Source organism: Vipera berus (genome assembly GCF_964194415.1).
Source record: "Vipera berus genome assembly, chromosome: 7".
Lineage (NCBI taxonomy): Eukaryota > Metazoa > Chordata > Lepidosauria > Squamata > Viperidae > Vipera > Vipera berus.
The window spans coordinates 27,470,014-27,495,895 of NC_138209.1; the positions used below are offsets into that span (position 1 = coordinate 27,470,014).

General features: G+C 38.2%; 2 protein-coding genes across 4 annotated transcripts in view; one reads left to right on the forward strand and one right to left on the reverse strand.

Annotated features, from left to right (window-relative positions):
- Nucleotides 1-21,203, forward strand: part of SH3D19 (SH3 domain containing 19) — an 82,331-nt gene extending 61,128 nt beyond the window's left edge. For 2 of the 3 annotated variants that reach the window (XM_081333113.1, XM_081333112.1), the window contains exons 12-21: nucleotides 149-407; nucleotides 1,838-1,906; nucleotides 2,663-2,735; nucleotides 3,227-3,357; nucleotides 6,458-6,516; nucleotides 7,145-7,332; nucleotides 10,788-10,837; nucleotides 11,109-11,295; nucleotides 15,003-15,100; nucleotides 15,780-19,621. In XM_081333113.1, coding sequence (XP_081189239.1) covers nucleotides 149-407; nucleotides 1,838-1,906; nucleotides 2,663-2,735; nucleotides 3,227-3,357; nucleotides 6,458-6,516; nucleotides 7,145-7,332; nucleotides 10,788-10,837; nucleotides 11,109-11,295; nucleotides 15,003-15,100; nucleotides 15,780-15,896 — 1,231 coding nt within the window. In that variant the 3' untranslated portion in view covers nucleotides 15,897-19,621. Of the gene's footprint in view, nucleotides 1-148; nucleotides 408-1,837; nucleotides 1,907-2,662; nucleotides 2,736-3,226; nucleotides 3,358-6,457; nucleotides 6,517-7,144; nucleotides 7,333-10,787; nucleotides 10,838-11,108; nucleotides 11,296-15,002; nucleotides 15,101-15,779; nucleotides 19,622-20,609 lie in introns of those variants that run through there. The other variant, XM_081333111.1, reaches the window with a different exon arrangement.
- Nucleotides 21,204-21,410: 207 nt separating this feature from the next.
- On the reverse strand, nucleotides 21,411-24,800 carry RPS3A (ribosomal protein S3A). Its single transcript, XM_081333114.1, has 6 exons — nucleotides 24,674-24,800; nucleotides 23,616-23,719; nucleotides 23,138-23,325; nucleotides 22,639-22,847; nucleotides 21,823-21,932; nucleotides 21,411-21,564 (listed from the first exon to the last, which is right to left on the reverse strand). The coding sequence occupies exons 1-6, from the start codon at nucleotides 24,733-24,735 to the stop codon at nucleotides 21,443-21,445; spliced, it is 795 nt and encodes a 264-aa protein (XP_081189240.1). The 5' UTR covers nucleotides 24,736-24,800; the 3' UTR covers nucleotides 21,411-21,442.
- Nucleotides 24,801-25,882: the final 1,082 nt, after the last annotated feature.

The following is a 25,882-nucleotide window of genomic DNA, read 5'->3' on the forward strand; positions in this document are numbered from 1 at the left end:
GAGAAACTCTTATCTTCATGGTCACCAGGAATCAAAAATGAGTTGATGATAATTAATCTAGCAATAGTTTTTAATAATTCAGAGTGTATTTGTAATATAATTAGAATAAAATGTGTTTTTAATACTATGCTTTCTTCATAATTTCTAGACCCGTTCAGGGGAAAATCATACCATCTCGGCCTTTTCCACCTAAAGGTGCCCCAGGAAGACCACCACCACCAAAATCCACCAAACTCTCATCAGATACTGATGGAGTTCCACGCTCATCATCTGATGTAACACTCCATAAGAAATCTAGCGTGCTTGGATTGGGAATCAAAAAAACAAAGAGTGATGATTTTAAAAAACATGGCTCAGCTTTACCCCCTCGACCCAAGCCAGGTCACCCTTTATACAATAAATACATGGTAAGATTAATTTCACTAGGGCACAGGTTGGCAACCCGCGGTTCCGGAGCCACATGCGGCTCTTTGAGCCGTCTCCTGCGGCTCCCAGTCACCCGGTGCGTGCGCACCACTCCGAACGGGAGGAGGTGCGTGCGCACCACTCCAAAGGTTTGGAGAGCTGCACGCGCACCTCTCGGAACAGGCGGAGGTGCGCACACACCACTCCGAATGGGAGGAGGTGCACGCGCACCACTCCAAAGGTTTGGAGAGCTGCGCGCGCACCTCTCAGAACGGGCAGCGGCGGTACTCGTTTGGAGACCTGCTGGTGCCGGTTTGGAAAGCTGCCGCGGCCCACAGCAGCTTTCTAAACCGGCACCAGCAGGTCTCCAAACGGGTGTTCGGGCGGAGGTGCGCGCGCACCTCTCCAAAGGTTTGGAGAGCTGCGTTGGAGAGGTGCGCGCGCACCTCCGCCCGAACACCTGTTTGGAGACCTGCTGGTGCTGCACCAGCAGGTCTCCAAACGGGTGTTCGGGCGGCAGTTTGGAGGTCCCGGGGGTGGCTCTGGCAGCTTTCTAAACCGGCACCAGCAGGTCTCCAAACGGGTGTTCGGGCGGCAGTTTGGAGGTCCCGGGGGTGGCTCCGGCGGCGCCCGGGCTGAAGGTGGCGCCGCAACCCAGCGCCCGTCACCATGGAGACCCGTCGCCGCTGGCGTGCAGGTGCGTCCACATAAAAAAAAGTGGGAGCCGCGCGCGTGTATCCATGCACATGCATGCGCAAAAAAGTTTTGCGCATGCGCAAAACATTTTTTATGCGCATGCGCGTGCGTGGATGCACGCGCGCAGCTCCCACTTTTTTATGTGTGATGGAACCGGTTCCCAGTGGCTCTTTTGCTTTTTCAGGTTGCCGACCCCTGCACTAGGGGGAGATGCGAGTTTGCACATATCATCTCTTATTAAAAGAGTAGGCAGATTGATTTTAATTGTATGAACGTTCAGCAAATAAAATATATCATATTTCCAGATGTACTTTCTGGTGGCATTGGAGTTTTATATAATTCCATCATTTTTCTCCCTTTTGGGATATAACATTTAATATCATTTTAGTAGCTGTGTGGGCAAGTATCAGTTCTTGAAACTTACCGAGTAACAAATGAGGTAATTATTTCAACTTTCCATCAGCAATTATGGACAAAAACTTTCATCTATGGGAACTAAAAGGAATACCGTGCAAAATTCAAACCAGGGATCTCTCATTTTGTAAACAAAGAACTGGAATTAACTAGTTGCAGGATTAACTGGGCAACAGTTCATTTGGATCCCCAAAATGAATTCTAGAAAAGAAAATGACATGTAATACTTGAATGCATTTTCATGACAAATAATAAAGCATGAAAATGTATACTAGATTGTCAAAAATTATTTTTGACTGAAATGTGAATAATTTGTTTCAAGCTTCCTGTGCATCGTGGAATTGCTAAAGAAGACATTTCATCTCAAAATGCTGGGCATCTCTCTTGTAAGGTAATGTTTATTTCTGCATCTATGAAAGTATATAAATATGTTTAGTCATCGATCTGCTAACTTTTTATAATTTTAAAGTGTGGAGATGTACTTGTTCTGGTGGATCAAGTTGAAAATACCTACATAGAATGCAAACATGGAGGAGAAACTGGCAAAGTTCATTTATCCCAAATGCACATAATCTCCCCTGAGGGTGCAAAGCAAATAGCAAGTATAAATTTCAATAATTAAACACTTTTCTAGGCATACAATATTGCCTGGAATACATTTGGTGCATCCTAATCCCAAATATAATTTTTGCAGCAATGTAAAGGTCTGTTAAGTATTTTATCATGTTGGATTGCATCGAAGATTTAATAAGAGTCCCTTGGATGATTGAGGTGGTATATGAATTGAACAAATAAAACATCTTCCAAAAACATGTTGTGTTTTAGAATAGTAACTATTTATCAAAGGGATTCGGTGTTACTGTCACTGCTATAATGTTAGCATTTAGAAAAATTAGAAAATATAAAAAACAAGGAGGAAGGAAACTTACTTGAAAATATTTAATTCAAAGAACCCAAAGCAGATCGTGCAAAGCTGATTTTGTTTTTGATGATGCATGCACTTTGTTGACTTATTCTGTAGTAAAATCTAAATTGATTCCCTTTAGCTTTGGGAGATTTTGCACTTGAAATCAGTCAAGAGAGTACTTTACTCAAGAAATTATAGAATATCAGTTATCGTAATTGCCAAATCTGTTGTGTTTTTAAGGATCCAGCTAAAATGCAGAAGATTAGTGATTCAAATGTTCCTCATGCAATAGTGCTGCATAATTTCACAGCAGGTAAGAAGTGACATCAGGGTAAACGAAAATATAGTTTCGCTTTTTGAACGATTCTTAATATACTTTCTTTTTGCAGTATATTAGAATTTGAATCCCTTGATTGAACTGATCTTAAGGCATGTTAGCTGTTAAAGGGCAATTGCCATGTCCTGACATTAAATTCAAAACCTGGCTTCTGGCATAGTCCTTGGTGGGAAGACTGGTGGGGAGAGAAATATTAGCAAATGCTTGAAGCCTCTGTTCTTAATGATTTCAGTTTCACTTTTTTCCCTTTGGTTTTTCTGCTTAGGTTGCTTTCTTCTCTACAAAGAGTTTCATCACTTTCTTTTTGTACTCCTTAGTAAAACTCAGAGCAATGACCTTTAATGCTGTTAGGTGCCTGTTCCTTTGGCCTATATTTATGTAATGTAGCTACCAGAAATAGATTTTAGCCTAAGTGAGGTAGCCCTAAACTATCAACTAAAACACTTTTAATTTTTATTTTTCCATAGAGCATACTGATGATTTGGACCTTAGTACTGGGGACACAGTTTTTCTTCTGGAAAAAATAGATGATGAGTGGTATAGAGGAAAATGCAAGAATCGTACTGGAATTTTTCCTGCTAGCTTTGTTAAAATTGTTGTAAGTGAAATATATTGAATTTCATCTGGGTTCACATTTGAGTTCTAATTTAATTTTTTCCTTGTGCATTTTATTGAGCATATCATGCAGTTAAATCTTGCTTGAGTGCACAAAGTAGATATCATATTTTTGTAACATGCAGCAAATCTATTTAAATTTGCATCTTACTTGATCTTTACGATTTTCATTTTCACAATAAATTGAAATTAAGTGAGAAAATACTCTTTAGTTAATTCAAATGTGCTCATAAATTAACCAGGGTATATAGTGCGGTTTTGCTTTTAGATTTTTCCTGGGTGTATCTGATATGATTCTTTTCCCTTGCTCCATTTCAGTGTTATAATCACATGTAAATGACTCACCAATAAAATTTTGTAATGTTCAGTAAAGTCATGCAAAATTAAATGAGGTTTGAGGGACACTGCTTGATCCATTGTGATCATCCAGAGATTTAGAGTGCAGTGTCATCAATATGCAGATATCCCTCCCTTGATGGAGCTAGAAATTGACTTTATGATTTTGATCCTTAGGTCCAGGATTGGAAAGATCGCTATTTGGGTTGGGAGTAGTATCCAAAGGAAGGAAGAGAGGAACAGAAGCAGAACGAGATAGGTCCACTAGAAGTACAGATGAGGAGGACCTTTGCTAAATTTCAGCTGGTATATTAATATTCTACCAGCTACACTGGATTAGCACTAACAATCTCACCACTATAGCATTGCTTAACATTTTGTGTGATCCTGATGATAATCCGAAAATGTCAATCCCCATATATCTGATATTAGGAAGGAAGGAAAAATAACACGGATTTCACTAGGGGGTATGTGGTGTGAGTTTGTTATAAACAGAGATTTTTAAAATACCGTAGTAAGATTTTTAGGCTTCCATTTTAGTGAGTTAATTAACGTGAAGTCTTTAAAACATCTTTTCCCTGAAATGTCCTTCCAGACACAGTCATTTTAATTTTATCAACTGATTTGGTCTAAGCTTTCCCAGAATTTCTTTTTAAAAAGCTGCAGCAGAATAATAATAAGAGTTGGAAGGGACCTTGTAGATCTTCTAGTCCAACCCTTTGGTCAAGCAGGAGACCCTACATCATTTCAGACAAATGTTGTCCAATCTCTTCTTAAAAACCTCCAGTGATGGAGCACCCGCCATTCTAAAGGCAAGCTGTTTCACTGATGAATTGTTCCCACTGTTCTCCTTAGTTCTAGGTTGGATCTCTCCTTGATAAGTTTCCATTTGTTACTTTTTGTCCTGCCTTTAGGGGTTTTGGAGAACAGGTTGACCACCTCTTATGTATGACAGCCCTTCAAATATCATGTCACCTCTAGACCTTTTTTTTAGTTTGACTAGATATACCCAGTTCCTGCAACCATTCTTCAGTTTTAGCCTCCAGCCCCTTAATCGTCTTTGTAGATGTATTTGTAGAACATTTTTTCCTTTTTTTCTTACCTGGCCACAGTGTTTTCAAGACTATGGTTAGCTGGAGTTCCTGCCATCAGGGAAACAGCAGTGGGACTATCCAGCAAGTACAAAACATTAAGAATATCGTACTAGAGACTCTGGGTAATATATTATTACAATCAGATTCTTAATTTTTTTCTTTCTATGAATAAAATGGTAGAATTTGAGACATATTTTTTTGGCGATGAAAGGAGAAAAGCCCTACTGAAGTCTATAATGTTTGAATAACAATGCTAATCGCTATGAAGGGAAAACATTCATAATAGACCAGAGTGTCAATTAGGAGCAGAAAACAAAAGCAAAAAATTGTAATTTTTAAAATTACAAATTATGTTGATTTTAGTTATTATATGAGCAATCAAGAGAGGATTGTTAGCATAAAATTTGCAGTTAAGCCCAAGAAATGAAAATCAGAAAGAAGTACAATGGTGCATCTTCTAATATGCTGACTGAAGAAGAATGACAACAAAATGAAACCTCTTACTAAATTTTTGTAAATACTCAGCATTTCCATATGAAGAGATACAGTTAGAACTGCATTTTGACCAAGCAAGTTTGATAAAAATTAGGCTTCCTGTTCAGATTCAAAGGCCAACAGAAAGCACAGGAATATTCACCTTTCTAACAATTCTTTTTTTAAATTCTGCCTTTATTATTTTTATAAATACAGCTAGTCCTCAACTTACGACCACAATTGAGCCCAAAATTTCTGTTGTTAAGTGAGACATTTGTTAAGTGAGTTTTGCCCTATTTTACAACTTTCCTTGCCACAGTTGCTAAGTGGATCGCTGCAGTTGTTAGTAACAGGGTTGTTAAGTGAATCTCACTTCCCCATTGATTTTGCTTCTCAGAAGGTTGCAAAAGAAGATCACATGACTCCAGGACACTGCAACAGTCATAAATATGAACCACTTGCCAAGCAACTGAATTTTGATCATATGACCATGGGGGTGCTGCAATGGTCTTAAGTGTGAAAACTGGTCATAAGTCATTTTTTCCATTGCTGTTGTAACTTTGAATGGTCACTAAATGAAATGCTGTAAATTGAGGACGACCTGTAACTCAAGACAGCAAACATACCTCCTCCTTCCTCCTTCTATTTTCCCCACAACAGCCCTGTGAGGTAGGTTGGGCTGAGAAAGAATGACTGGCCCAAAGGTACCCAGCCTGTTTTTATGCCTAAGGTGGGACTCGAACTGACAATGTTCTGATTTCCAGCCTGCTGCCTTAATCACTAGAACAAACTGGCAACTGGGTTTTTAGGAACTCAGAGGTATGGATCTATGCAATCCTGGACTGCAAGCAAGTCTGGCAACTGGGTTTTTAGGAACTCAGAGGTATGGATCTATGCAATCCTGGACTGCAAGCAAGTCAACCGTGCTGTCACAGTCACTGCATTTGTGGGGTTGGGCCACCTTAATGGCTTGCATGACTATCTTCTGAAACTGCAGTACAATCCAGGATAAAGATGTATTTGATTTAAAAAACTGCAGCTCCTTGCTGTGCACCTTCCTGCATTTTAAACATTTTTCTGACTTTTGAAGGAGGAATAGAGCCCTAATAAATTTTTTTTAAGAAATTAATTAAGGTACATAGATAAAATAGTTAAATGCTCCTATGGTCTCCTTCCTAGATTGATACTCCAGGAGAAAACAGGTGGAAAAAGGAGCAGCTTTTACCATCCAATATTGTGTAAGTTTTCGTAGAAGTGTTGACTTTTCAGTCTTGAACACGCAGATTTATTTTCCATTCATACAAAGGTATTGTGGCTACCACTCACACACAGCAAGTAAAATCCTGTCTTGGAGACTTCAAACACGGAATAATTCTTGGAAAGGGAATTATAAAATAGCATACCATAGAACATTACAAAACAAAGTCACAGGATTGTTTAAGGATTTTAAATTGGTGTTTAAATATTTAGGGTTTGGGTGGCTTGCCTAATTGTGTGTGTGTCTGTGTGTGTCCATGTCTCTGTGTGTCTATATATACATGCACATATACACACATGAATTTTTTTTACTACATCTACTACAGATACAGATACAATATATGATAGAAATATATATGTGATGGCAAAAAAAGAGATTGTGCAGTGTATATTTCTTTGAAGTTCTAATAGAGAAACCATTCAAATAAGAAATATGTGATAAAGGTCTAATAAATATAAAATCATGGGCCTAAATGATGTAAGATGATTTTTACTTTTTTCTATTAATAATGAATATATATTTAATGCAGTGGACTCCGAATAATAAGTGAAATGAATGAAAGAAGGATACTTTTCCTTTTACTATTTTTTCTTTCTTTGTTATTTTAGCGGCCCAAGATGTAAAGCTGTATTTGAATACATTGGAGACCAGAAAGATGAATTAAGTTTTTCAGAAGGTGAAATTATTATTTTAAAAGGGTATATTAATGAAGAGTGGGCCAAAGGAGAGCTGAGAAGTACTTCTGGAATTTTTCCCTTAAATTTTGTGGAAGTTATTGAAGATCTGCCTGAATCAGGTAAAAAAAAAAACAGCTAACAAACTGATGAACAAAAAAACAGCATCTCACAGTCGATAATTAATGTGACCAAAATGTCTTATGTAAAGGACAGTTAGATGTTTGTGTATAGAAGAACATATACCAATTAGAAATTTTAGCCGCCTCCATTGATATTTTATATATTATATAAATCAGTATTTTTCCATGTTGTTCTATTATTGGTCATACTGTGCTTATGTTAACATGAAATTACAATTTTAAACATTCCCGTGTTTCCCCAAAAATAAGACTGGGTCTTATTTGTATTTTTTTTGCCTCCAAAAGAGGCACCAGGTCTTACTTTCAGGGGATGTCTTATCTCCAGCACCAACAGCCCTGCCCTGCTGGCCCACTTCTTCTGGAGCTGCAGGAGCAACTTCATTCTGCAGCTGCATTCCGGCCTGCATTTTGCAGTCAGGCCTTTCCAGAAGGCCTCTGCAGCCGAGTACCGAGCTATGGATTCAATCCATAGCTCGGTTCTCAGCTGTAGTGGCCTTCTTGGAAAGGCCTCTTGAGAAATGCAGGTCTGGTTGCAGAAGACGCTGCAGAAGAAATGGGCTGGGGAGGAGAGGCCTGGCTGCAAGGTAAGTGAGTGCGGGGCATGTGGGGCAGGTCCACACCCCTACCCCTGCCCTAGAGCTTGATTTTTAATTATGTGCCTTGCCCCAAAACTAGGGCTTATTTTTGGGGTAGAGCTTACTTTCGGGGAAACACAGTATGTATGCTCCAGGTACACAATGAAAGAATACTGTATGAGCTGAATCATAACACTTCTACAAAATTTTATAATAGCTATTGTACAGGTAGTCCGCACAACAGTTCATTTAATTACTGTTCAAAGTTACAACAGCAATGAAAAAAGAGACTTTTGACCATTTTTCATACTTATGACCATTGCAGCATCCCCATGGTCACATGATCAAAATTCAGCCTCTGTCATATTTATGACAGTTGCAATGTCCTGGGATCATGTGATCATCTTTTGCAACCTTCTGACAAGTAAAATCAATGGGGAAGCCAGATTGACTGAATAACCATGTAACTAATTTAACTGCTGCAGTGATTAACTTAATGCTGACAAGAAAAGTAAAATGGGACAAAACTCACTTAACAACTGTCTCGCTTAGCAACTGAATGTTTGGGCTCAATTGTAGTCGTAACTTGAGGACTATCTGTGTACATGTGTGTGATATACTAGTGTTAAGATTGTGTTAAGGAACTATTTTTTTTTATTGAAAAGTTTTAACATACAATTTTTCTTTAAAAACCCCCCCTCCCCCTCCCTTCACCCTCCCCCCCTACCTCTCCCCCCTCCCCCCCTCCCCCCCCCGACTTCCCAGAGCTAAATACAAGGTATATATAAAAAACCAATCATAAACAATCATATACTAACAACTATAAGCTCTAAAATCCATCACTCTCTAGCTTATATAGGATAAAACAAACCTTAGTAATATTAAATATATATATATAAAAAAAAACTAAAAGAGAAAAAAAAAGAAGAAAAAAGAAAGAAGACTTATTCAAATGCTACATAAAACTTCTTAACCCTATACTTATTCTGGATAAACTCAATCCATTTTCTCCATTCCATAATATAGCGTTCTTGCGAGTGATCTTTCAAATAGGCCGAAATCTTCGCCATCTCTGCCAGGTCGGAAACCTTTAAAGTCCACTCTTCTATAGACGGCAATTCCTCTTTCTTCCAATACTGACCTATCAGGAGTCTTGCTGCCGTAATTAAATTCAACATCAACTTAGTGTCCACAACTGTAGCATCTGTAATTATTCCCAACAAAAAAAGTTGCGGACAAAACTTTATCCTCTGTTTAAAAATCTTCTGCATGTTCCACCAAACTTTTATCCAAAAGGCCTTAACCTTTTTACATGTCCACCATATATGAAAATATGTTGCATCTTCATCACCGCACCTCCAACATTTAGGCTGATAATTCGGATACATACTTGCGAGCTTTTTGGGATCTAAATGCCATCTATAAAACATTTTGTAAAAGTTTTCTCTTAAATTTTGAGCTTGTGTAAATTTTACGTTCCTCACCCAAATCTTTTCCCACGTGTCCATTGTAATAACTTCCTGGATGTTTTGGGCCCATTTTATCATACAATCCTTAACAAGTTCTGTTTCTGAATCAATCTCTATCAATGCAAGATATATCCGTTTAATATGTGCCGGTCCCTGATTTCTAATTTGCTTTATCAAATTTTCATCAGTCATTGTAAAACCATTTTTCTGATCTTCTTTCCACCTGGCCCGTAACTGAGTATATTGGAACCAGTTTTGAACAACCTTCTCTTCTCGCAAGAGACTATATGATTTCAAACACCATACATTTCTTTCCAAACTTAGGATCTCCTTGTACGTAGTCACATCATGTTTAAAACCAGCATGTATATTTTCTATTGCGTGTTTTGGAATTGCCCACAGTGGTATCTTGCAATCTAGCTTATGTCTGTACTTCTTCCAAACTCTCAGCAATGCCTGTCTTAAAATATGCACTCTAAACACATTGTCTACCTTCTAATTTGGAGGAATGGCAGCGAGGTATCAATAAATTTGTGTGGGCAGGGAAAAAGCCACGAGTTAAACTTAAGATTATGCAGGATACTCGTGAGAGAGGCGGGCTTAAAATGCCCAATCTTAAACTATATTATGAAGCTGCTGCATTAGTAGGAATAAGTGATTGGATTAATTTGACACAGAAGAGATTATTAAATCTTGAGGGCCATGATTTGTTGTTTGGCTGGCATGCATATTTGTTGTATGACAAGAAGGTGTTAAGGAACTATTCATTGCATTCTGTCTTATCGTTCAATCGTAAAATTGTATATAGTCTCCAAAATACTTGGGCCAAAGAATGTCAGAAATCACATGCTTGTTTAGAAACATGCAGTTTGGGAAAAGTCACCTTTAAAATGTATCAGCACTAAGATAACTTTTGCTGAAATGTATCTCTCAGGCCTATGATCAGTTTTCTACACTGCTCAGATTTTTTCCCCCTTTAAAAGCAATGATAGGGTGGGATGCAATAGAATATTTATAGTGAAAAGTTCACAAATCACACCAAATTGAGAGGTAGCTCTGTTTTGTTAAATAAACCTCATCTGGCTGGGTTCACAAGACACACTAAGTTGATTTAATGGTAAAATCAGCTATACAGTTTATAAATCGGTTAACTACAGTTTATTAACCACAGTGACTAGGTTTGCCCAATATGCAGAGTGTAAAACAAACAAGATTATTAATGTGATAAATGAATCCAACCATTCTTGTTCAGACTTTCAACAATTGTTTCTTGGAATTGTTTTTCTCTGAATGTATCATATTATGAATATTACTGGCAGAGACTATATTTAAACTCTAAATAATATTAAAAATTATTTGATAATGTTGATTTGTTAACCTTTTATTATAGATGATGGCAGCTTCCCACTGAGGAGTAAACATTCGGGATCAATGACACAGGTAATGTATTTATCATTTTATAGCATGTAATCAACCAGACACAATCAGTTATTCTATTATATACATTAGAAGAAACAAAACGATTCACCAAGTTTGTTCATTGCAGAGTTAAAAATTACTTTTCCTAATATGTTAATTTATTGCATTAAAGTAATTAATTTGTTTAAGTTTATTAAATGATGTGCATAGAGTTCATTGGATAGACTGTTGTTTTCTCAGTGACACTAGAAAGTTTAGAGCTTACATGCAGATGTTTTCTTTGTTTTCAAAGCTGGAAGGACAAGCTGGACAGTGGTGTGATGCTCTTCATGATTTTACAGCAGAAACACAGGAAGATTTATCATTTAAAAAAGGAGATCGTATCTTAATATTAGAACAACTGGATTCAGAATGGTATAGAGGAAGGCTAAATGGAAAGGAAGGCATTTTCCCAGCTGTGTTTGTTCATGTTTCTTCAGGTATAGTGCTCAAAGAAAAATGGAACTCTTTTCATCCTGTTGTACAGGCTATAAAGATACAGGTGATCCTTGATCTACAACTGTCATTGAGCCACAATTTCTGTTGTAGGTCATGATGATCATAAAGTGGCTCAATTTTACAACCTTTTTAGCAACTGTTGTTAAGGGAATATGATACTGTGTTTCCCCAGAAATAAGACCTATCCCGAAAATAAGGTCTAGTTTGATTTTTACATGTATGCCTAATATACCATGTTTCCCTAAAAGTTAGACCCAGTCTTACCTCCAAAAGAGGCAATATATCTTATTTTCGAGGGGTGTCTTTTCCAAGGTGTCACCTTGCAGCGGTGGCCCTGACTGCATTGCCCAGCTGGCCCACTTCTTCTGCAGCTGAAGGAAATGCCTCTGCAGCTGAGAATGGAGCTCCATATTGACACGTGCTGTGCCCCCCCCACAGCCTGCATTTTGCCATCAGAAGCCTTCCAGAAAGACCTCTGATGGCGAAATGCTGGCTGGCGGGCACTGCAGAAGAAGTGGGGCGCTGAGGCAAGTCAGGTGTCAATTCATGGGAGGCCTGGCCGCAATGTAAGCAGGGTGCGGTCATGTGGGGAAACTCTACCCCCGACCCCCACCATAGCTTGATTTTTAGGCTTGCGCCTTGCCCCCAAACTAGAGCTGATTTTTGGGGTAGAGCTTATATTGGGCCCACCCCCAAAAATCAAGCTAGGGCTTATTTTTGGGGTAGGTCTTACTTTTGGGGAAACACGGTAAGACCTGCTCCCAAAATAAGCCCTAGTTTGGGGGTGAGGTGCATGCATAAAAATCAAGCTAGGTTGGAGATGAGGGCGTGGAGCTGCCCCACATGCCCTGCATCTGCTTACTTTAGGACCACTGCAGCCAGGCCTCCTATGCAGTGACACCTGTCACTACTCTTGAATTTTGCAGTCACTTGCAGCTGGACGCCACATGGTGCATTGCACCAGTGCAACAGGATGCTGTGTGGCTCATCACACCAGTGCCACTGCTTGCGGCAGGCCGCCACAAGTGGCAGCACCGGTGCAATGCTCTGTGTAGTATCCTACCATGAGCGGTGGTACCAGCACCCTGCCCCGCGTGTCCTACCATGAGTGGTGGCATCAGCACAGTGCACCACGTGGCATGCAGCTGCAAGCAGCCGCAGAACTCAGACAGCAGCACGACAGGTGTCAGTGCAGAGGGGGTCCAGCTGTGGCGGTCCTAAGGTAAGTGGGTAAGACATCCCCTGACAATAAACCCTAGTGCTTATTTTGGAGCCCAAAAGAAAATAAGACTTATTTTTGGGGAAACGTGTAGTCATAAAATGAATACTGTGGTTATAAAGCAACTACTGTGGTTGTAAAGCAACCATTGCAGTTGTAAAGCAAACATCGGGTTGTAAAGTGAACTCAATTGTTCGCTAAAAGATGTGTTTGCCAAGAAATGAAATAAATGGCAGGTGCTGGAAAAAAATTGTGATCATGAATGCAAAATGCTGCAAACAGCCAGAAATGCAAGCTGATTATCAAATGCTCTGCATGTGGTTATGTACAGGGGTGTGCTCCCCTGTACATGGGAACTTCCGCATGGACAGGGAAGGTACATGGTGATATGATCTATGCAAATACAATTTTTAAAACATTTCTATTTTAATATTTAAGCCTGTGCTCATTTTGATGATGGAAACAAAAATAAGTCTCCCAATATACTGTGGAATTATTTAGTAGTATACTATTGATGATAAAAAAAAATATTCTCATTTATACGAATCACTGTAGAGCAAAAGCTCTTAGAAATCCCTTGATTAGTAGATATGCTTATGAACAAAACTTTTTGACCGAAAAAAAGTTCATACAACTACCATTTTTACAGTATTTACAGATACCCTTGAAATTTTCAGTTGAGGAATGTCCAAGGTGTCTGAGGAAAATGGGATGCAGTATTGAGAGCTCCGAGAGTTACTGTTATTCTGCTAAACTCTTAAGTCATGAAGACTTTCATTTCTTCTTTTTTTCTTATGATTTTAAATGACTATTAAGCAAAAGAAATTTTGCAGTGCCTTACAGTTTGAAGCAAATATCTTTCAAACAGACTGAAAGTAAACTTATTTTGTGTAGTGTTTAAACAGACAGCTTTAATTAATTGTGGAATTTGGCTATGAGCTTCTTTTTCATTCTCAGAAAAGATATACAAAATTTCTGGAGAAATCTGTATTCTTGCCCTATCTCAAAAACAGTGTGCAGAACAACAAATTATTTGCTGAGGTCAAATTACCAAGTTAGACTGCTATACTATACGTTTGTAATATGCAAACACAATGTTAGTATTTATAAGCTTACTTGGATTCCAAAAGTTCTGGCATTCAGTTTGGTGTGGTGATCAAGGTGCTGCCCTAGAAACCAGGAGACGGTGAGTTTAGTCCTACTCTAGGCATGCGGCTGGCTGGGACTGGGTGACTTTTGGCCAGTCTCTCTCTCAGCCCAATCTACCATATAGGTTGTTATTATGGGGAAAGTAAGAGGAAGAAGGAGTATTATATATTATTATTATTATTATTATTATTATTATTATTATTATTATTATTATTATTATTATTATTATTATTATTATTATTTTATTTTTATTATTATTATTATTATTATTATTATTATTATTATTATTATTATTATTATTTATTAAATTTATATACCGCCCTTCTCCCGAGGGACTTGGGAGTTACTTACAAAGTAATAAAGGTGGGATAAAAATCAAATAAGTAAATTCTCTGTGATACCACACTTGCAAAAGTTCATCATCATAATAAATGCTGTCTCTGCCATTTCATATAGAAAAGCATGATGATACCCACAGTCTGCCCTCATAAATTACAGAGCCTTGGTGGAGCAGTGGGCTAATGCCTCCTTAAGTAACACCAGCTGCCTGCAATTAGTGCAGGTTTGCGTCCCACCAGGCTCAAGGTTGACTCAGCCTTCCATCCTTCCGAGGTAGGTAAAATGAGGACCCAGATTGTTGGGGGCAATAAGCTGACTTTGTAATAATGCCGCTTGGGGGGGTGAAAGCCCTAATAAGCAGGCATATACATAGAATGAAGGCTATTGCTAAGCACATTTCATTTGTGCTTAGATTGTAAGCCGCCCTGAGTCTTCGGAGAAGGGCGGGATATAAATGGGATTAAAAAAAATATAGAATATAATAGCTCATTTACTGTATACTAGTAGTGTGGCTAGTGTACCTGGTAACCTGCTCATGAGCATACCCTGGTGGTAAAATCTGGAGTAATTTAAGAGGTCAATTAGAATCCTCCCAGTGACTTGATATTATTCCAAGGCAACTTTCTTTGTTAATTACCAAGGTAAGAAATGAAGATTTATGACATGAAAAAGGAATTAGTGCTTGCTTTTGTCCAATATAAGAATAATGGTTTTATTTCCCTTGGAAAATTAAAAAAATATATTTTTATTCATATTTGATAATTAAAAAAACACTTTTTGTTTTTCAAAAATGCAAGTAGTTATTTTTTTCAAAGAAAAAAGGCATAAGTTAAACTTGCAGTGTGTGTGTCATGAAAAAGAATTGTGTTGTTCATTCCCTTCAGTCAGTTAACCTCAAACCAGATTAAGATATTTGCAAAAAATATATATTCTTATATTATCCCAAAGATAGAAATTTAATTGGATCATCATATCTTCCAGGTGGAATGCAGTCATCACAACCTCAGGGAGGGAAGAAACCAAAAGCTAAGGCCCTGTATGATTTTCATGCAGAGAACATAGATGAACTTTCTTTCAAAGTAAGCATATTTAAACATACAATTATTCTGCAGTGATATAGACGTTATATTTTATCATTGTGAAAAATACTGCCCTGAATTTCTCCTGCAACATAAAAATTAGGGAAATTGTTGCAAAATGGTGTTTATTTTGGGTTGGTGGTAAGCATCTTCTGCTTTATTCTGCAAAAAAATCTGTTTGAAAGAGAAGAGTTAAACAACCCACAGACAAACCCACTGTTCGGTTTAAGGTTATCTTGATTTAGTGTGATGTATGAACCAGCCAGAACACAGTTTACTCTGTTTCTGTAATGAACTGAATGCAAATGAAAAGTGGGCTGATATTCTACTATAACTGTTACTACAATCCATAAAAAAAATACTTAAATGAAACTTAACCACTTGTTTTTCCCTCTAAGAAATTGTCTTTCTCATATAGGGATTATCTAACTGCAAAGCTTCTAGCTGTCCCAAAGAATATGAGCCCTACTTTTTTCACTTGACATATTAAGGCATTTTGTTCATCTAATATAAAACACTGTTTACTTATCAGTTATTTTGATCTGATATAAAATTAATTTAAAAATGAACTAAGTATCACTTGGGAGAAGAAAGAGTCTACAGTTTTTAAGAGTACTAAGTATATATGAAGGATAGTATGAAAAAAAAATAATGTTGGTTTCAATTTCTGTTTAAACAGGTTGGTGATATCATAACAGGCCTAGAATCTGTAGATGAAGAATGGATGAGTGGAGAATTACAAGGCAAATTTGGAATATTTCCAAAGAATTTTGTCCAAATTCTACATCTTTCCTAAGGTGAAATCCAATTCTGGAGCATTATTTTACAAGTGAATATGCTGGAAGAGAAGCACGTTATATTCTTGATGGCAGAGAAAGAGTGCTACCTGTGATCATTTTATCTAGATTATCAAATGCATTTTTGCACTATTTTTGTAAAATGTTTACTAGACTGTACAATATTTTGTTTTTAGTTTATACTGAGCAGACCCTGAGCAGATTTTTTTAAAAAACAAAAGGAATACAAAGGCTTATTATTTAAACTTGGTGCATTTCAATCATTTTATATTCTTTCTGTGGGGGCGCAATGGCTCAGCAGTTAAAGATGCTGAGCTTGCCAGCTGGAAACCTGACAGCCTGGGTTTGAGACCCAAGTGCCATTAAATGGGGTGAGCTCCTGTTACAGCATTCCATGTGCCTCAGCAAGCAGTTATGCTGGCCACACGACCATGGAAATGTCTTCGAACAACCCTGGCTCCCATGGCTAGGAAATGGAGATATGTACCGCCCCCTACAGTCAGACACAATTGGACAAGGGAAACCTTTACCTTTACTTTTTATTCTTTATGTGAAGTCCAATTAATTATTACACTGCTCAAGTAGGGTTTTTTTACAATACATATCCCACACTATAGTTTGTGAGTCAAGTTTTCAGAAATTGAAATATTTTACCATCTGAAAACATTAAATCCTGATACATAAACAAGATTTTCACAGTAAAAAGTTTGTTTTTCTTCTTTACTTAAACCAAGTAGGTTAAGTTGTTTAAGAATGCATAAATTACTTTTAGTCTGGATTCAGGTATCCTGAAACAACTGGATGCTATGGATTTGTGTGCCTTAGACTAGGAAGACCATTAGTCTGTTTGATCCAGTTTTCTATCCTAGCTACTAATGGCTCTCCAGGATCTTTCAAACAGTGCTGAGTCCCAATATTAATGGGTAACTGCAAGATATATACAAGAGAGCTGGGCAAAGCAATTGAAGAGGACGATTGTAATGTTCAGCAGGTGCAAAATGCCTGCTCTGATTAAAAGTATCCAGTTTTTGCAAGCCTCATAGTACACATGCACATGCTTTAACACTTTGCGCAATCCTAATGTATAATAACTGTATATATTTTATGATAAGAAAGGCTGGTAACTTTTCTTATTATTCTCAGCAAATAAAATTAGACTTTTAGAGATTTCTTACTTTCTACAGCCAATGGGTTGTGTTGTTGCGTCATAAATCTTAATTTCTATCTAGAGTAACTTTTCAAAGATTCATCTTTCTTCTTGGATCCTTTTTTAAAATCTGATATTTTGGATCTTTTAAATTCTGTAATGCTCCCTATTGCCTTATTCTTATCAAATCTATTGTCAGAAATTAAGTATGTTCAGAAAACTATCAATGATGTGATGAAAGAATATGTTTCATGGATCTTGCTGCCATGACTATCTTATAAGAATAGATATTGTTATAAACTTGTACTACAGCCTGTATTGTCTTGTTATCTCCATCACCAACTTTGTAGATGTAATTTAACATAGAAAATACATCTTAACATTAAACTTCTAAGTCCCATTTTTGCCCCATATTTCTTAAGATTGCATTCTTTATAAATGCTGATATCGTGTCAGTTTTGCCAGAAATTAATATTAAATGTTTATAAATCTGATAGTGGCAAAAGATAAACCTAAAATATAGTTCCTCCTATCTCTGAAGACTTGAATAAGAAGTGCTCCAAATCCATTTTTTTTTCTAATACTACTATTACATTTTGACTTTTCACTTTGTGGCCTTGATGAAGGGGTGAAACAGTACTTAAGCACATAATCACAGCTTTGCCTACACTTGGTTGAAACCTTACTTTTGTGTGTAAGAGATGATTAACAAGAATAAATAATGAAGGTTCAATAGTAAAACTATCATGTGAACAAACCTAATCCCAAAGGATGAAAAAAGGAGAATTCCTGTTTTTCTCTCCAAATTCTATCCTTTTGATAGTAGTAGGGTGGGGAAAAGCATGCTGGAACAGCTTCCCTTTGCAGACCTGTTACACTCTTTTTTTCCAGAACTAATAGTTAGCTGCTAAGCCATAAAATACATAGCTGCCTGTATTCAGAAGCCAGCTTCTCATTGTGATAAACAGGCTTACTGCAGTTATTTCTGGTTTGCAAGGAGTGTTTTGATCACAATCCACCCATACTTTTAATTAGGGAAGACTTTAAACCAAAGTACACGTTGGTTTGAAGTTTAGCATATTGTGCAAATAAAATTTTCTGTATTTTAGAGGACAAAAGCAATGAAAAAACTTATATTTTGCTTTTGATTCAATGAATGTGTTGCTCATTCGTAAAATGGTAGTTTACTATTTTAATTTTTTGAAGCTTCCTTTATACATGCTTTCTGTACACAATGGCGTACTTTGGCACTTATAAATGCTATTGATGTCATTGGACAGTCACTAATATTAATCAAAATTTCTATTTAAAAATTGGAGGAAAATACACACCTGTTCAGGTAATTGACTTTGAATGTTATCTTGTTCCCTAGTTGTGGTCATTCTTTAAGAATAAAATAGTTCCATGATATAAAAATAGTTAATCAAAATTCAGCTTTCCATTAGGGAGATGTAAGAGCCGAAGTACATGAAAATAGTATTATTATCAAGTACAGTAATGTGCAATTGGTTAGTGAAGGCGGAACCCACTATTCACAACAGCAACCTTTGTTGCCATCTCATATTTTGCTGGTTTTTTTAATGATGGATAATTTTTTGTTGCATGTCAGATGCAGTATTTAGGCTTTTGAGGGTCATTGCAAGTGATGTCTGAAAATCAATGTCTACCAGATTGAATGCAATGCTTGTTAAAAATTGCTTACATAATTTTTCTTACTCCTGTATTTTTGGATTTTGTATTTTTCCATATTTATTCTCAACATGTGATTTTCAAGTGAAAAATAATTGTTTTATGTTACTAATGAAAATGCACTAATATCTTTTTTCTACATTAGTAAATATGCCTTTTATATTTATCATTGTTTAAAGTAAGCAAGCATTCACCTGAGCAAGCTTTGTTATCTTACCAATCTATGTATACAGATTGCCAAATACAGCTACTTCACTTGAAGAGTGCCATCTAAAGGGCTTTTAATAGTATTAATAATGTAGATAAATACTAATGACACTCCCATTTAAGAAACTGGCATCAGTTTCTAGAATGTGGCCATAAAGTATTATAGATCACATGCCACAAGATTCTCAAATGAATAAAAGTACAGCAGTTAGCTGAAGATACAAACATTATATTACCGGTATATATATAATGTGAACCAGGTTATTATAGTAGCTATTAAATCTCTAGATCAGTTTAATAAATTTTCTTCAAAGATTACACAGATCTGTACAAAAATACTTTTGCTTCAGGAAATATTAATTAAAATGACGTTCCTCAGCTTTATGGCATTTGTATATAACCAATAAATGTGTTTGTTACAAACAATGAACTCTGCAAACTGGAATGAAATTTTATCATAAATGAATGCAGTTTTAAAAGCTTCACAATTAAAGGAAGTTTTCTTGTGTTTGATTTAATGCATTTAAATTTTACACATTCTCTAAGGCTTGAACTGATTGGGAATCAAAGCCCAGAACCAGTAGCTGACAGATTAATGGCACAAAGGTAGCACAGTATTGCTAGTGTACTGGTTGAGACCCATATTCAAGATCCTTTTTCTACCTGACTACAAAGCTTGTTGGTCAACTTTGGATTCATTGCCTCTCTAAATCCAACATAGCAGACAGAGTTGTTGGGAGGGAAATACTTAATTGGGAGTATTATGTATGAAGCCTTGAACTTAAAAGAAAAAAGGAAAGACATAAACGAAGCAAATAATAGGGCTGTGGTTTTAAAAGCTATCAATGTGAAATGGAAATTCTCCATTTCTCATCTGTATAAATGAGGCTAAAGGCATTATTTGAATATAATGTAAAATAAACCCACTGAAATTGGTTTACCATTTCTACTAGTTTTAAAAATCTGCCTTGAAAATGTTTTAAAACCTTTAGATCAGACATGTCAAACACAAGGCCCGGGGGCCAGATCCGGCCCGTGAAGTAGTTTCATGTGGCCCCCGAAGCCATCCTGGAAACAGTGAGGGAACGGCTCCCACTGCCTTGTCCCTGGCCCAGAGACCCTTCTTCTGCCCGAGACCCCTAGATCTGTCCCACTCCTGCCCAGGCCCCCATAGGCACCCTTGATGCCAATGATGTAGAGTTGGCCATGCCCACCCAGTAGGCCATATGCACTCTAGCCACGCCCACCTAGTAGGCCACACCCACCCTGGCCATACCCACCCGGCCCCCCAAGGGCAACCACAATGCTGATGTGGCCCTCAATGAAATTGAGTTTGACACCGCTGTTTTAGATCCTCATGATGGATGCTGCAATAATAATCTCAATACCCCTTTCCAGAATACTTTATCTCCCCTCTCCATATTACCAGTTTAGCACTTTTTTATATAATAAATATCCTGCTGGACACTTTATACAAACTCATCTCTTGGCTTAGAAAGCTCAAGATACTACAGCCTATTATAGTCACGTTTTAAACACTTTTTATTCAATGAGATTTTTCCATAGAAGCACCATAAACTTGACTAGGCTAAGCTCAACAACTACATGGGGAAGCTACAACTGGTACAGAACGCAACACGAGCTGTGCTGATTTCTGGTTTGCTTCCAGGCCCAGTTCAAGCTGCTGGGTCACCTTTGAAGCCCTTTATGGTATGGGACAAGGTTATCTGAGGGACCGCCTTACACAATAGGACTAGCCCGCCCTACTTGTTCCAGTGGAAAGGGCCTAAAAAATTCTAAAGAATTCCAGCTGGCAGGGTCCAGGAGAACAGTCTTTTCCACTGTATTCTCCCATCAGAGGTGAGATCTACCCTCATCCTCCTGGACTTCCAGAAGAGTCTAAAAACTTGGCTCTGTTGCTTGGCCTGGAGCTCTGACAAGAGACCCGATATTGGGGGTGGCTGACAGGGCAGAAAAGAGCCTTGCCCCCTGGCTGCCCATCATCTTGGTTCTTAACTTTTAATCTTTTTATTCTAATTGTTTTTAAGACATTTTATTTTATTTTAGAGTTGTTACATTAGTGGAATGGATAGCATAGAAATTTAATAAAATACTTTCGTAAGACTAGGAGCCAAATCAATTACAAATGCACTAATAACCAAGTGATAATAAATTACATGCAGAATACTTTTAAAAATACCTAGATTTGGTACACTATTACCTGGATCTTTAAAAAACAATGAAACATGAAAAAAAAATCCAAAGTAGCTTGAATGTATGCTTTTTAGTTACTGAACGTTATTCAGGTAGTATCATTACCCAAATTGCAACACTTGTGTGAAATAAAGCGTACCTCTTCACCAATTCTATTTCATCAGCGGATCAATGGGTAGTTGAAGTCGCTTAGCAAATTGTAGGATGAATGTAAAATACGAGTAATCGTTCGATAAAAACGCACATCACCACACTATTTATATTAAGTCTTTTATTCTGTATTTGATTTCAGACAGATTCTTGCACAGGGGGCTCATATCCATCAGCTCTTTCTACTTTGGCACCAGTTTCATCACCAGATGGTTTTCCAGCACCACCACCTTCACCATGCAGTTCCATCAACTTGCCCACTACAAATAATCAAGAATGTAAATTAATATATATAATTCCATACTAAGAGGAAGGGTGCTATATTTTCTGTTAAAATATTCACTGTTCATTATACATCTTACACGAACTAGTAAATATCCTTGTTTTAAGGGAATGTCAGCATTGGGACAAAGTAATCATTTCTTCATCTGGGACCGAAACAAAGTGTCATCATTCATTCCCATTTCAAGTAAATTACAATCAACGTTAACACAGTATTTTCAATGACACATACTTACATTCAAACTTGGGCTTCTTGAGCATTTTGACTTTACGAACATAGACATCGTGAAGGGGGTAGATTGATTGACATGCTTTTTCTATGTCTTTACCAATGCTGTCTGGAATCCTAGATTCATAAGAAAAAATATTTCATTTTGAAGTCTCCAAACTAGTAATTAGACATAAACCAGCAGAATTACTAGTGACTGTGGAATAGATTAAAACAAGTATGTGAGGTAGAGAAAAATAATCTTATATCATAAACTGGAACCTAACCCTCTGCATTCACAAAGAAACTTCAATTTATTCATCTGAAATAAACATGAACAGTAAAGTGTCAATGACTTGACTTACACAATATGCTTATCTACAATTTGAATAAACAAACTATGTTCACCCAACACATTAATATAAAGCAAACAAACTAGATTATAGGTTAACCCAGCATGAAGCAAGGCAATGAGAATGGTATCATTCCATGTGTGGCTGAATAAAATATTAAGAAAAATGTGCACATCTAATTACACCATACTATAATTTATTTGGCCTGGGCTTAGAATGTTGTGACATTGAAACCAGTCAATTTACTTATTTCATTAAAACACTGCCTTAAGAGAGAACCCACTAAATCCACCCAAATCTAATCTTATGAATAATCTCTAGAAATATAAATTGTAATTTTCAGTTCTTTAAAAGGGATACTTAGTTATTTGAATTGTTACAGAATCTAAAACTTTATTAACAATATAATTAAATAGCAAATCCAAAAATAAATTCTAAAGTAGCATGCCATTTGAGACTGGTTACTAAACAGATTAAAAAATTCCACCTACAGTTTATTGACAACTTCTTTCAAGTCATTTGTTTGTACTTCACGTGTCATGATTTCCACCATTTTTTTGCGGATTTGGCGGACCTGTTGATGCTGAGCATAGGAAGTCTTGCGAATCTGGTTGGTTCTTTTCTTGGTGAAGCCAACACAGAAAAGGCGTAGAAGATATCCATCTGTAGTTTTAACATCGATGTGGGCTTCAATCATAGTCTGGAACATTTGAGTTAAAGATATTTTAACACGTCAAATTACTATGTTTGGACGAGATTGCCTACTTTAAAGCATTTGTACAAGATAACCATGTTCAGAGGAATTACTGCAAAGTACGCTTAGGAAGCATTTACATATTTATATACCAGAATACAGATAAGAACTAGCAAGATTTCTGGAAACTTTTTAAAATACTGGATCTGGTGATATATGAAAACAGCTGATAAACAATCATTTTACTTGCCAGTATTCATTGTTCAGCTTAAGTACATACCAACACTTATACTAACCTGCCATTTCTTAACCATTGAACACATTTTGTCCCGTGTGAGATCCATGCCATGAAAGTTCGTCAGGCAGTTTTTCCCCTGGACATCCTCTGTAATCAGCTTGAATTTACGGAAGGCAACTTCATCATTCTGTAGGTCAGCAAGGCTTACTTCAAATACACGACCTTTCAGCCCATCAGAGGCAATTTCTATAAATATTAAAACAGTTAACTTGTTCATAAAAAACACCGATACACACAAGATATATTTTAAATGGTCCTCTGCATTCAAAATAATTAAACATATATATAATCGTAAGCCACCCAGAATTGCTTTATAAAGTGAAAAGGGAAGCGTATAAATTTAACATAGCAATATACAGTAAAATGCGTAAACCTAACATTCAAAACATTAATAAAAATGTTATTTGGTTAGTGTTTAAGTGTTTCAGAAATATAGCATAACTTAAAAGCCAGGATTTCTTATTTTGGTAACTTACTTGTTCCCTGAGTCCTGGTAACTAATGTCTTTCCAATGTTTCGAATATTGAACATTGCTGGAGCCTTGACATCATACCAGTCCTTCTTTGAGAAGGGGTCCACCCTGATTTTCAAAATAAAAAAAGAAAATGATCAGGAGGGCCTTTTTCATATTTAGGCCTGCATTTTCTAGCTCAGGGATCCCAAACCTCGGCAACTTTAAGACTTGTGGACTTCAACTGCCAGAATTCCCCCCCCCCCTAGCTGATCCAAGAGCAGCTTTGGAATGCCACCTTTTTCCCAGTTATTTTTAAGGTTCGAATCAAACATCAAGTCTTAAGTGTAAGAAAGTCTGGTAGTTTTACTAAAGTAGCATTTTGCACGCGCAAATCACGAATAGGGCGATACACAGCTGAGGATACCATTTCTCGCAAATCTTTTATTTAAAAGCAATGCACATAAAACTATCACACTTAGCCCTAACCCTTAGGACAGGGGTCTTCAAACTTGGCCCTTTTATGACTTGTGGACTTCAACTCCCAGAATTCCTCAGCCAGCAAAGCTGGCTGAGGAATTCTGGGAGTTGAAGTCCACAAGTCATAAAAGGGCCAAGTTTGAAGACCCCTGCCTTAGGACGTTAGGCCTCAACGCTATTCTTGCTGCAACTCCTCAAGCATCCTTCTCTGCCTCAACCGCCTATTCCCAAATTTGCACCCGAAAACCACCGGAGCTTTGGTCCCAAAGAATGGTACCATTCAGATTCCAGGCTCCCTAGGTGCGTTTCTCGTCGTCGCGAGGGCAAATGCACAAGACCCCTTAATTTTAGGCAGTTGACGAAACAGAGGGAGAGCCCCGCAGATTTTTCTCGCGCCCATTCCTGACTCGCTAGTAGTGCCCACGCGCTGGCTTTTGCTGGAAGCCGCCATGTCAGCGCCTCTTTCCTTTGGCCGCGCTCCCTCCTCCCGTCCCTTCCCCTCCCCAATCCAGTCAACATCGTAGGCATCCGAGGGTCCTGGGCCGCGAGTCCCGCTCGGCCGCCTTGCTTTCATCCCGACGCTTCTTCCCAGGCGCCACTTACACTTTCTTCTTTGCACCTTTCTTGCCTCCTTTGGTGAGGCGCTTGTTCTTCCCTACCGCCATAGCACCGCACCGGGACCCAAAGAGGCCGGAAACCGTAAAGAACGCGAGATTGCGGCGAGAGCCGGGTCACGTGAGCGTGACTTCCGCGACTTGCAGAAACGCGCTCGGCTCCTCTCAGCCGTTGGCGCGAAGTCACAGCGGCCTCTGGTGGGGATGGCTCGGTATTCTGGATCGGTGGCAAACGTGAGCGGTCAGCGTTTAAGAAGCAGGATGTGCAGTGTTTGAATTAGCACGGGAAGAAGACATGTTCATAAATGGGCTGTCGTGGAAAATTTACAGCGTGTGCGTGCCACATTGTTGTTGTTAGTTGCGAAGTCGTGTCCGACCCATCGCGACCCTATGGACAACGTTCCTCCAGGCCTTCCTGTCCTCTACCATCTTCTGGAGCCCATTTAAGCTCACGCCTACTGCTTCAGTGACTCCATCCAGCCACCTCATTCTCTGTCGTCCCCTTCTTCTATTGCCCTCAATCTTTCCCAGCATTAGGCTCTTCTCCAGTGAATCCTTCCTTCTCATTAGGTGGCCAAAGTATTTGAGTTTTAGCTTCAGGATCTGGCCTAAAGAGCAGTCAGGGTTGATCTCTAGGACTGACCGGTTTGATCGCCTTGCAGTGCCACATTAGGCGTGGGCAATCACAAATGCATATTTTGAGGATATACTTTGATGCATACTTATACTGTGCTGTCACAGTGGCAACCTGTCTCAAAACAGTACTTGCCTTTTTAGCAGCTGCATCACACTGTTGGCTCTTGTTCACTTTGTGATCTAGTAGAGTGGTGAAATAGGGACGCGGTGGCTCAGTGGGTCAGGATGCTGAGCTTGTCGATCGGAAGGTCGGCAGTTTGGCAGTTCGAATCCCGAGTGCCGCGTAACAGTGAGCGCCTGTTACTCGTCCCAGCTTCTGCCAACCTAGCAGTTCAAAAGCACGTAAAAATGCAAGTAGAAAAATAGGGACCACTACGGTGGGAAGGTAACAGCGTTCCGTGCGCCTTTGGCGTCTAGTCATGCCGGCCACATGACCACGGAGACGTCCTCGGACAAGCGCTGGCTCTTCGGCTTTGAAACAGAGATGAGAGCCAGCGCGTGGGCACTACTAGCCCCTAGAGTCGGAAACGACTAGCACGCATGTGCGGGGGAACCTTTACCT